This window comes from Megalopta genalis, chromosome 11, assembly GCF_051020955.1.
Source record: "Megalopta genalis isolate 19385.01 chromosome 11, iyMegGena1_principal, whole genome shotgun sequence".
Lineage (NCBI taxonomy): Eukaryota > Metazoa > Arthropoda > Insecta > Hymenoptera > Halictidae > Megalopta > Megalopta genalis.
In genome coordinates this window covers 6,618,108-6,631,100 of record NC_135023.1, presented here as the reverse complement: position 1 = coordinate 6,631,100, position 12,993 = coordinate 6,618,108, and the positions used below count along the sequence as shown (strand labels likewise).

Sequence of the window (12,993 nt, the reverse complement as noted above, 5' to 3'; positions counted from 1 at the left end):
AATATTTCCAAATTTTCTTTCATCATTTTTCTCTTATTAAAATTATTAAGGGATTTTTGTCTCGATCAAATCGGTAAGCACTGATATCAGAATAAATCGTTTGAATGGGAAATGGAAGTTTCACTTGGCAATTAATTGACTTTGCAAAATCAACAGTGTTTCGGTTATCGAGTGGGCCGCAGCGATTAAATCCGCATCGAGATTGGCAAAGGGGAACTTCGAGTTATTATCTTTCCATCGCGTCGATGCCTCCGATAACGAAATCATGCGTCTCGCTTTTCAAGAATAATCAACGAGAGAAGAGAAACCGCGCGGGGGGGAACGAGGTGACGTTTCGTAGGTACGTGTCTACAAGGCACTCGAAATCTTTTCAGTGTTGTTACAGCAAACACCGCTCGAGGCTCGTATTTGCCAATCTTAATTAGGGATAAAACGGGGTAAGGGTTGGAAACGCTTGGGGGTCGCGAGTTGACAAGAATCGGCTTTTCGAACGCGACTTCGGGCGTCTTCGGCGGTTACCGACGCTCTTCGTGGCCACTCTTAACTCGTGCTCGTGCTGGCTCGAGTCAGTCGTTGACGCGCGCTCGTTTCGATTGCATCGGGTATTAAATGGTGCTCGTATCTCCGCAACGAACGTTTCCCAGTTCGTCTCTGATGTAAAAGTCTGGTGTGCTTGTCCCGTATTCTCGACGAAACCGTTCCTCATCATGCGTGCGATCACGAGGTAAGAACAATAATCGATCCACGGATCCTCTGAATCGTTCTTCGCTATTGCTCGCGATTTTTCCTCGAACCTGTACCGGTGTTGCTTTCGTTTCGACCGTTTCCTGGAATTTCTATACGGTCACGGTTGCTTCGTGTCTCGTGTAGTTTCCTGTCTACGAAAATCGCTTCGTCCTGTCTGGCCGTTGAAGATAAGATTAGGACTCGGCTTTCACGACGTATCGCGCTTCCATTGGAGCACGGGACTCGGTTTAATCCTCGGTGACACGTTGACGAGCATTTAGCTGATAGTTGCTCCATTCGTAGCCGTGAGTCGGGGGAGTACTTTTATCCTTGCTAGCGGCGAGTATCGAAAATCCATAACGGACCGGCCATATAATAAATCGTCCGGGACGCCGTGCGGCTCCCAATAAAATTTCATTCGCCGGTGAATGGCTCGAGTATCGACCACGCGCTCTATCCCGTTCCGCGACTACCATATTTCCTTTTTTTTTTATCCTTTTTATCCCATGGTGCGAGGATACGAGAGAACGGTACAGCAAATATTTGCGGGAAGAATCGCCGATTGAATTTGTTGTACTCGTACCGTCGAATCGTCGAACGGCGCCGCATCCTCCGTATCCCAGCGCGGTCAATATTGACTATCTCGCTCGAGCCAAAGCACATCGTAATAAATTATTGACTTCACGGAACCAGACGAGACCATGAAAGTCCTGCAGTGATCCGCATTAACCGTACGACCTATCCGCCCCGATGTAACCGACTCCACTATTTGCCATAAGGCTCGGAAATTATGTGTCCCATAAATCATCTTTATGCCGGGATTATCGTCGCCGGGGACGTGCGAGGTCCGCGAGACCCATCGACGTTTGCGAATCGACCGATCCTAAATGATGATTCCTAAGGGATAACAACCAAAGGAGATGGTTCCGCGATTCTCTCGCATTACGAACCTCCTTATTTGCGGTCTGGCCGTAATTTAACAGACTTTATCCTCGCCAGCCTGCGCTCTGCTTCTCGTCTAAATACTTTTCAATGCGCTTAGAAAATGCTGGATTTATTGCTGTAATTTCTCAGCCGCTTAAACTCTCCGGGCTTCGAGCAAATTCGAATTAATCCCTTGGTTTACGGATCGAAGACGCACTCCGTCTCGCCACTGCTTGCTTCTTATCTTATCGTTTATGTAGTAAAGTCAACGTTTTCTGCGAATTATAATGAGACTTGTAGATAGGACAATTAGACTCGTTTATTGTATTGTACTGTATTTGTATGCCAAAAGGTTGATTGATTTCGATAGAATGCGATGTTCAAGATGGACAAGAACATCTTGCGGCGATAAAAAGATTCTTATGCGAATCTTTATTACGCTTAAAGGGTCGAGAGATTTTTGTTAGGAATTAGTGACGGAATCGTTCTTCATCGTTGTACCCTCTCAATTGCGGACACGAGTAGCTTGAGTAGGTACGTACTTCAAACTAGTTTCTGATTTCTTCAAGGATTCTTTCGTGCTTGAGACGACTGCACGTGTTCCTCTTTCCTGAAATCCACTTTAAGAGCAATTGAACCTCTGGAACAGTTTCGAAACCGAATCCGTTCGCGAACGATACGCATTCTGGTTCCATTTAGAACGCCCACAAAACTTCGAGCTCGAAGGCGAGAACTCCCTTGACAAATAGAAGGTGTATCGATCATGTGCGTCTACAACCTGCAGCGTACAGGGGTGGGGGGGTCGGATTCGGAGGAAAAATGTTGGATTTACGATCGATGGGCGGTGGCAGGATCGCGCGCTGACAAGAGTACAAATTTCCATAAGTGTATCGTAATTTGACGCCTACCTTGGCCGTGCAAGTGCACCGTGCACTGTGCACTTTTCCGTCGGTCCGACGGCACTCGATACGCCGTTCGGAAGGGTCGCCCACGCACTGTGACACACACGAACCTACACACAGAGATTTTACACGCTCGTGCCGTCGTGGTTGTGTTCCCTGTGTGTTCGTCGGCGATTTACGGTAAGGGCACCGTCTGCTTTGTGTGTTAGTCACCGACCATGGGGGGTGCGAGAGACTGGCAGGACTCTGTCAGAGGGGAGGCGAAAAGGGAATGAGAAAGTGAGAGAGAGAGAGAGAGAGAGCGAGTGGGCCGAGAAAAAAAGAAGCAGAAAAGCCAGAGGAAGAAAAGGTGGCACGCAGACACATGCGAGAGCACGATCGAACGAGCCCGCGTGCGCATTCGTGTTAAACAGGCTCAACGTGTTTACTTTTGCATACACGTAGCTGCGCGTTAAGAGCATAACCATCTCTGTCGCGGATTATTACACCGTCGATGGAGTCTCGCGTCGGTTCCCCGTGTTTTCTGTCCTTTTTCCACGGTGCCAGCAGAAGAGACCCCATCCAAACCCTCCGAATTCGATTTCGCGCCGCGATTCTCTTAATTGCGAATCGTCCCTCGGCGGTCGAATCGATTTCAAGGATATCGTTCCGGGAAGAATAGCGTTTTCGTGGTTCGAGAAATACGGAACGACCCGCGCGGTTCGACGCCGACGGTCACGGACACGGCTGCTGTCTCTCGCGGGAATTAACCCCTGGTGGTGTCCCCTGTTCGGGGTCAATCTGCCGCCAATTTAAAATTTCATTCGTATCTTTTCGCGGCGTGCTAATTTTTTAATGAATTTTCTACGGGTCCGTGGATCTCTTCCGTGATTTCATCCTCCTCCGCCGGCACCGTTCGTGCCAATGTAATTAAAAATTTCAATTAGGAATTTGACGAGCTGCGCGGGCTTTCGATGGAATTATGCAAGCTTCGCACGCTACTCTTAACTGTGGCTGTTTATCTGAAAATCTTGTCCGACGATTCAAGATTTATTCGTGGATACTCGGGCCCGAAACTGTACGTACTCGTTACAACTGTTTCGAAATGAATTTTACATGCCGACGCGCGTAAGTACAGTAGATCTCTCGGCTGCAATTTAACCCTCGCGTATAATTCTTCTCCGCGATCTGACCCAAATCTGGAATTTCGACTCGTTAGAAAGATTTCTACATGAATTTTCCACGGCTGGTCCATACATACGTTGTTGCGGAACAATGGACTTCCTTGATTAAACATTAATATAAATCCGCCTCTCGTTGCGGTATCAACGGAGAGCAATTAACCTGTTAATCCCGAGCCATCTGCTAACCCGACAACACAATAGAATCGGCGACGTTGCATTATATTTATGAGCCCGTAATTGAACGAGGCACAGATTTTTCAAAATCCTAATTGATTGAATGAATAGGAATCTTATAATCAAATTCTACGCGCATACGTTGCGAAATGATCCGTCTACTTTATGCGGATCTTCGAGAAGATTTGCTTTTAAAATCATGCTTATCCCCGTGCGGCCAGCCAAGAGTTAACCGGTTGATTTTCCGGTTAATAACACTCGCATGAGCCCGGCTAAGCATGAACGAAAATAATTCACTTCCTTCATTAAAGTCTAATATTAAACCAATGCGAGCTACAGGACGTGAAAGTCTCGAGCTTTACACGGTCTTCGCGATGCGATTCTATATCGCTGCTCGTGTACGATTTCAGTAAGAATCATAAAAGACTCGATTAAAATTTACAATAAGGTAATTAAGATTTATTCTACGGCGTTCGTTCGGCAAGAAATCACTCCTAACTTCTAACACCTACCGACCTTGGATCTTAGGAGATCCAAACGACGGTCGATCAATTGAAACAAGCGTGGAAAGAAATTAATGCGATCTCGAGGATCCGGTGGCACCATCGCCCGAAATAATTCCCCGCGAATGAGACACGTGCGATCTAGGCCACGGACGTTTAAAACCTCGAGTTCCCGCGATCCAGGATCGATCGATCCCAAGCCGTGCCCCGAGAGAGCCAGCCTCCGAGAGGCTAACTGTAAACCAAGTGGCCAGGAATTTGCGCGTACACGTTAATACATCTGACAAACGGCTGCGGCCGGGCAGCTACCATTTCATCGTGGCGTCTAGATTTATTTATTTATCAACGGCGACCATGGTCCCCGGCCTTATGGCCCCCGGGTAAAAATACCGCGCGTCTTCGAAACGCTGGTACGTGTTTGCTCTCTGCCGGGTTACGACCATTTCCAGGCGGCAGGTCTATTTGTCGAGGGACCCTCTTTGCCGGAGTAGGGCCGCGAAGGGAACCGAGGGGTGCCGGTTCGATTGGGACACGCGATATATTACGTGCTCGGCACGTACGTGCTGACTGGTTCGCACATAAGTAGACACAGGCATAAATAGCCGAGCGGACGCGTGTGGAGACCCGTGTGTACGGAGACGTTGCAACACGGTGCGCGTCGAGAGACCAGCTCGTAGAGTACACGGGGAGGGTTGAACAGAGAGGAAGAGGTAAGAGGAAGAGGAAGAGGGAGGTCGAGCCAGGAGGATGATCGGCACGTGAGCAATTCGAGCACGCGCGTTTTAACGATTTCTGACGTTTCTAATTCTTCCTATTCCCTCCGTCTCTTTCTCTCTCTCTCTCGGGCTCGCGATCGTAACCGGCCGGCTTCCTGGTTAGCAGCAGTCAAAAGACCTCTCGACCGACTATAAACGGCCTTTAGAGAACCGAGGAGCGATCCCACCCTTTGATTCTCGGAACCTCTCGTGTCCCGTTTGCCAATTCTTTTTTACCCGGGAGACACGCTCCTCCTCGACGAGCCTAGCTCGATTAGCATGAAGGAACGCGTCTTCTGATGCAACCACCGTCGCTGCCTTACACGGGCCGATCCTTTTTTCGTCAGCTCCGGGTCTCGGGACCTCTGGCATTAGAAACGAGAGGCTAGAGCTTTGTATCCTGGCGGATAGAGTCTACCTTCTCGGAGCTCTGGGGTTCAGCGTTCAGAAATCTTGGAGTTGTGGGGTTTAGAATACTAAAAGTTTAGTGCGTGGGTCCGTACAGAAGTGTAGAATTTTTGAAGCCTTGAATCCTGGAAGTCTAGAATCCTAGAAACATAAGGAAGTGTAGAGGATGTTGAAAGTCTAGAGCTCGGAATCATAGAATCCTAGATGCCTCGAGGCTAGAATTCTAGAAATATAGTCTTGGAAGCCTCGAGTCCAAGGTCCAGAATCCTAGAAACATAGGGAAGTGTAGAGGATGTTGAAAGTCTAGAGCTCGGAATTATAGAATCCTAGATGCCTAGAGGCTAGAATTCTAGAAATATAGAGCTTGGAAGCCTCGAGTCCAAGGTCTAGAATCGTCGAGTCCGAGGTCTAGAATCGTAGAGTCCAGAGTGTTAAATGCTAGATCCAAGAGTCGAAAGATCCGACGCCTCCTGCAGGCAAAAGTTTTTTCCGTTTCTTCTTCGTCGCTATCGACAATCCGAGAACCACTGATTTTTCCGAGGATCTACGACGCTAACGTCTCTTGTCGCAAGGTGAACAGGAGTGTCCGACAAAAAAGATTCTGACTGCACATGTTCATCGAGGCACTGGCACCGTGATCTCCCGTACATTGAAGACAGAATGTGCCGAAGAAATTGTTTCGTCGCGGGTCTACGCGTCCGCGATCGTCTAGTACTGGTTGTTTTGCCCTATAACCGCAGATGTAGCGTCTAGTGTAAGTCCCGGTCGCAAGAAGCGTCTTAGGATTTATCGCGGGTTAAGTGATAATGGCCGGATTACACGTGTAATGGCTTTATGAATTCGTTATGCACAGAATTATTTAAGACGGTTACTCGGCGATGCCGCGATCAGGCGGCTCGTAACGTCGCAACTTTTTACGAGGCTCTGATAACGTTGTTAGAGGAGCGTTGCTGGTACTATTAAGTATCCTCCGGTGCTTCGTGGACTCTGTTATCCGTTGCTGCAGCAGATCTATATCTAAATGCACAAATTACAACTTTTTCGTACGTATACGCGAGACTCGATCGTTATTTCTCGAAGTATCGCGGCGGAAATATCAGACCAGGGATAAGCACAGGTTCGCGGTAGAATTTCTAATTAACGTGCTTTGTTAATTCGGTAAAAATGGCCGGCGCGCGTTTGTTTGGCGCGGCATCGCGGCTGCCTTCGTGCCGCGATAGCCGGTCCGAAGCCGCAATTATTAATGCGCCGGCTTAATAGAGAGTCCGGAGTTCTTGAACGAATCAGAGAAATAATTTGCAGGGGTACACCAGCACGCGTCAACCGACCATAAGCGTCCCGCCCTGTTCCGCGAAGGAATTATACATTCCCGCGGACTTCTTCCAGCCGCTCGTGTACCGCGTTTCCCGCGGAATCGTGTCGAGCCGTAATTAGTGCCAATTAGTTCAAGTGAAATAAACCAGCTAGCGCGCGAGACACCGCGACCATGCAAATAGAGAAGACTCCGGCCGGCACGAAGCGAATCGCAAATAACAGACCATCGCATCGTTGGATTCCAGTCGGATCGAGACAATTAAGAAAGAAACGAGACACGAGTTGTCGTACTTCGTCCGGCTGTGCAGGGTGTATACATATATATTCGACCGAGCCTCGTAGAATTTCCTGGCCTCCGTGACCAATGGAACCAAACTTGTGCAAACAAAATATCTCGTTAAACGCTTCTATCGCCGTCGCGATTTCAATGCCCGAAGGGATCGGGATCAACGCGTCGATCCACCGATCGATTCCTCTCATTTTATCGAGTCCACGCACCGTTAGCTCTGACCATACGACCGCTAATAAACGGAAAACAGCTATCCGGTCCTGCTAGCCATGTAATATTATATCTATACACTGTTATACTCCGCGCCGGTCGATCAGTAATCCGCAGCCTTTTTTTTAAAGGAGCAGCTTCGCTACCGAGAAAAATCGCAGGCACGCAAAAACCGGGTGGATAATATCGAGACGACTTCGTCCCGCATCGCTCGCCCGGTATAATATTAGAGTGACTTCGCCTAACGTTGATCATTAGCATTTTATTAAGAGCGAGCGAATTTAATGGGGCCCCGTTGCAATAAAACTATAACCAGTCGTAAAGGACGAAAGCCAGATAATTAAATTGTATCTGTCTTCTTTAAACGTTTGAGTACCAGGGGTCATTGAAAAAACACGGATCGAAAAATGCCAAGCGGCGAAATGTACAGCGTGATCGCGCGCCGACTCGATCGGTTGATACGATAGTGGAAACAACACTCTTGAGAAACCTGTAGAATTTTACGTACTTCGAGAGAACTCGAATATGACCGGTCTAAAGTGAAACCGCCCTTGGATCTAATAAAGTACGGTTGAACGAACCGATAACAGGAAGCCGGTAATGCCAACAAACCTCGTTAATTTCCGCGAGTTATCTCGGAATATTTGTCGAGGGAAATTTCATCGGCGCGCAAATATTTGCTGGATCGTGATCGAGATTGCGGAGCCGGTGGAGCGGCGGTCGGTCGGTCGGTCGGTCGTGTGTGATCGGTGCGAAGGTTCCGGTGGCAGGCATCCAGCATAAATGCATTTATCGGGCATAAATACGTTCGCCGACGGGCCCGGCGGCCCCGCGGCCTGTTGCATGCGGGATCGCCGCTCTCGGGCCTTATCAAACCGAGCACGATCGCGCGCGCAGAGCTTTTCCTCGGGTTCCCGATCCGAATCGGTCGTGTTCGGGTGTCCCGTGTTGCGAAACGGCGATCGTGCGCGGATTTGAAAAAGCCGCGGTGCCTCTATCCAGGCTGCGGTTACGGTACACAGCATCCTTTCGCGAATATAGTGACATAATAGGCAAACGTCCAGGCCGATGCACCGTTATGCAGAATGGTGCTGAGGTCAAAGAGCCAGCGCGCGGACGACGGGAGGGAAGAAGCGGAGGCTGCTGCCTCGGATGCATTGCGTTCGGAGCGCATCGGATATGCTCGTTCGCCGGGCGAGCTCGGGAATATTCGAACCGGCGATCGTGCGAGCTGCTGCGAAATACATTCGACCTTTTGCGCTGCGAACAATGCCGCTCTCGCTTCGGAATTCGTCCGCGAACTTGCGAGCCTGCAGGTGCAATTACATGGCGATTTGCCACCGATCGCACGGCAAATACAAATTTCGGTCGTATTCGGTCGTAACTTCGGAATCGATCGCTAACAGGAAGCGTGTTTTATTCAAATATCGAACGGAACGTAAAAATTTCGGCAACGAGACAAATGATCTAAACTTCTGGATGTTCGGTATTGAGCAACAGCTCGAAGCCCGTTCGATCCTTCTCGTCCGACCGGTAAAGAAAAATCTCGCTGCGTTCGCGAGGGAGCAGGTTTCAAGAACATTAATTCCTACTCAGAAATGCATTCTACACTGAACCAATAACGCGTCGCGATTAGCTCTTCGATGTAACAGTCGGGCGCTCTTAAATCAATATCAACGGATCGTGGCCCGAATACTTCGGAGATTTTCCGATCGAACGAAAACGCATCGACTTGATAAACATGTACACGGTGTTCGCATTCGTCATATCGATCGCCGAACTCGTTAAATCAGTTGCCGTTCGCGATCGATCGAATTTCCAGATCGTGTCGAACAAGCCGGTGGCAATATTTCCTCGATTTCCCTTTCACGGCCGAGCGACAAACGCAATTACAAGACACGCTCGCGACGTGATTTATCGGTACACGGTACGCGCCGGTTCGATTACTTTGTACATGCGACGGGTTATGCAATTACCAGTGCGCGTTTGCGTTAAATAATGCGCATTTCTAATGGCCGACGCAGGCCGGCGAGGCGGCCGCGCGGCTCAGCTCTGCTCGCTCGCGAAACTCGTTTCAATCTTGGCCATTGACACTGACCTAATAAGGGTTAAATGGATTGTTCCTGACCGTCCGTCGGACGCAGCACGCGTCTCCATCCCGCATGCACGCATTTAAATCGAGTCTCTCTCCCGTGTAGAGCCGCGCGCGTCTGTGTTCACCGGCTCTTCGATAAGTCAACCGGCGAGATACATCCCGCTCGGGATTGTTAACGATTTATCGATAAATTTCTGTCGTCGACACGTGCTCGGTTCGCTCCCCATAAAACGCAGCTCTCGCTTTATCGGTTCTCTCCTCCACGATCTGCATACTGTGGATACTTGTTACTTGTTCACGGTGTCCCCGATCTCTGCTAGATCTCTATTCCGATCAACCAGATTCAACTTCCTTAATTCGAATAATTCACACGTGAGATTTCGTACACGTATTTTGGAATCTGTATCTTTCGAGAAAATGCAGAAAAATGTTCTCAAAGATTCGCGCTAGGATATATCCCCTAAAGGACTGGAGGAACGTTGACAAATTGTGGCGATGTTCTTATCGGTATAACTTCGTTAAAAAAAATCGTACGGTGGTCTATCTAGTCTCATTCGAAAGGGTAAAGCTTCTACTTTCACCTCCTGGTATCAACTTTTTCCCTAAAATTGCTTCGGCATTTGAAAATCGGCAGAAGGACAATGGTAGTTTCTCGTACCAAACTGTTCCAGTATTTGAGTTTGTTACCGGATTTTGTGACTCGAACAATTTTTTCCTCGGCTCAAACCATCATGGATTTGTAGATTGAAACTTCCCCTATGCAACGACGTCGAAAAATTCGATGTACGATTTTTTCCTGCCGTTCTATCGCGCCTCGAACGAAGGGCGTGTCTCTAGATTACAATTCGCGATGTTTCGTAGTTCGGGCCAGAGTGTTCGGATTCTCCGTGCTGGAGCTAATTAGTCCGGGACTAACCACAGTGTTGCGAACTTCGAGGTGGAAAATCTGCCCGGTTATCGATATTCCCGAGAGCGGTATGTATCTCTCGTCGCTCGGCGTCGTGAATTATAAATTCAAGGCTCGTCGGTAGCCGCGAATCGGCGACTCCCTTTTCACTTACCGGTGCGCGGTTACTTTTACGCATAATCAGCCGACCGGCATCCTTTTCATTATTCCGTCGAAGCGTCGTAAACTACCTAAAAAGGAGTAAATGCGACTCGGTTACCGCGTCTCAACACGCCCCCTGCACGCCGAAGCAGCGGCGTCTTTGCGGGAAATCTCGTGGAGCCTAATTGCATCGTTCACCTGGCTAAATAATATCGCGTATTCTGAATCGGACGTTGTGGCGGCCTTTATTAATCGCCGTTCAAAAACACCGTGCTACGATCTCTTTCAAGGATTTACGATCCGCTCGCGGGGATCGCCGGTTTGCCTTTTTCACCCCGTGATCTGGTTCTCGAGATGGTAGAATCGTTTTTTTTCGCTGAATCCCTCTCTCTCTCTCTCTCTCTCTCTCTCTCTCTCTCTCTCTCGAGGAACCACTCGTAATTGGGACGTTTTGTTCGAGAGGGTGGTACATCACGAGGGTGAAACGAAGGGAGAGATTAGGGGAGACACGCGGGGAGCACTTGAGAAAACAATTGATCCTCGTTTGCGGTCGTCCCTGGAACATTCGCCCAGCTATCTCTCATAATATCGCTGGTATTTCATAATATTTTAGCAGCTCGAGCACGTATTCAATTCCTCCGACGATTTATTTATTTATTTGTGCACCGATACAACGTTAGGTTCACGGAACCCGTCCAAACGACGGGTCAATAATTTATTAATGTAATTAATTTAATTTACTAATTAAACTTACTTGCGGCAAATATTACGATAACAGTAGTTAAAAAATATAATCTTCGCTTACGCGCATAGTTTTCAAATTAGATGGACAGGAACAATTTTCCATCCATTTTCTTTTATTCGTTTCCCATTGTTTCTCGTTCGCGGAATTCTGTTTGAACGACTTCCAGCTCTGTGCAGTTTGTCTCCGGCAGCGAGGAACAAGAAGTCGCTGCCCCGCTGCCTTGCCGTGTCGGTTCAATAATCGGCTGGATTCTATTAATTGCGGGCAAACGGGCATGAAATCGTACGCGGCGGTCAATTTACACGATCGTATCGGGGCCCTAACGGGTTCGCTTCCGCGGCCCCGAGTCCGGAGGACTCCAACCGCGGCACCGTTAATTAATCGACGAAAGTGATTAGTCCCGTGGCCGATCGATTGTCTCAGAGTCCTCGGGTTCGCACGTACTTACTCGGATAGGTGCGTGCCCGATCGACGGCCAGATTAATGGCGTTGATGCCATTACCGGAGATTGACGAGCGAAGCTTAACCGGAACGGTTTCGCGTGGAAACCGCCGCGAAATAAATCGTAAAAATAAAAGCAAGGGGGGGCCACGGACGGCATCGACACAGCCGCATCGCGCGTTGCCCGACGGGAAAATTAACCAGTTGCCCGTTCTGTGTTCTGCGCTCCGTTGCGGCCCTTCCTGCTCGGAACCCCCTGCGTCCACCGTGATAACGCAATAAAAAGCCAGCGATCGTTTCCTCGACGCGGGCAAACGTGTCGGCCGCTCGTTACAATCGCGCTTTCGACGTTGACGCGTGTTTGCTCGGGCTCCGTTTAATGACTCCGTCAGTCACGAGACGAGGGCAACAGGCGTGCGTGCACTCGGGAAATGCATTTGTTCGACCACGGATGCACGCGTCGCGTCGTTAAGTCCCGCCGTCGATCTCCGGGCACCGTCTCGATCCTCGTCCGACCGTCCGCCTGCATTCTCATCGAATGCTACGGCGTTGTTTGCCTGAATTTTTACATTCCGCAGTCTTTATAGTTGCTCGCTAATTTGTGCAGTCGCCGATGCACTTGATTGGCAGTCCTCCGCGTTCGTTCTTCCCCGCTTTCTTCGTTCAAATTGCGTCTTCTTCTGTATCTTATTCTCGGATATTTCTTGACCACCGTTGCATGTCGAACGACGATCGTCAAAATCGTCCGAACGAATTACGAATTTTCTTTCCGGCTATTGTAATTGAAGTTGATCGGTTCGATTGGATTCGCATGCGACGGTTAAGCGCGATCGGAAGTGAATTTTCTTTCATTATCGGAGGCCTGAACGGTTAATAACGAGCTGTTCCGGTTTCGTGGTCGTTAGAGACCGCGAATATAGATAGGTCGTCGCGCAAACGTCCGCAGTTTATGTATCGGAACAATTCTAAAAACTCGCATCATCTGCAGGACATCTGTTCGGAATTAGATTACGCTTGTGGAGCCGATGGTCTGGAACGGCAACGGCCGGAAACCGTTAATCTGCTGGCTCATAGAGCGTTAATTTTCAGATAATTTCCTAACCAGATAATTCCCCGATCGGCTCTTGCTTGCCGGTCGGTCGTTGCATCGTATCATTTGAAGATTTCACGCTGCCCGATCGGATCGGCGAACCTGTTTACGACGCTCGTAAACCCGGCTGCAGTTGGATACACCGGGCTGAGAAAATTCGCGAATTACCGTTTCTCGAACCGCGCAACAGAATCGCGTCTCGGACG

The 12,993-nt window shown here is 49.1% G+C and overlaps 1 protein-coding gene across 1 annotated transcript in view; it reads left to right on the top strand.

Annotated features, from left to right (window-relative positions):
- The first annotated feature begins 556 nt into the window (after positions 1–556).
- Positions 557–12,993, top strand: part of LOC117226131 (uncharacterized) — a 34,122-nt gene continuing 21,685 nt past the window's right edge. Inside the window, exon 1 of the mRNA XM_033480176.2 lies at positions 557–724. Within this exon, the coding sequence (XP_033336067.1) occupies positions 708–724 (17 nt within the window). The 5' untranslated portion in view covers positions 557–707. The remainder of the gene's footprint in view (positions 725–12,993) is intronic.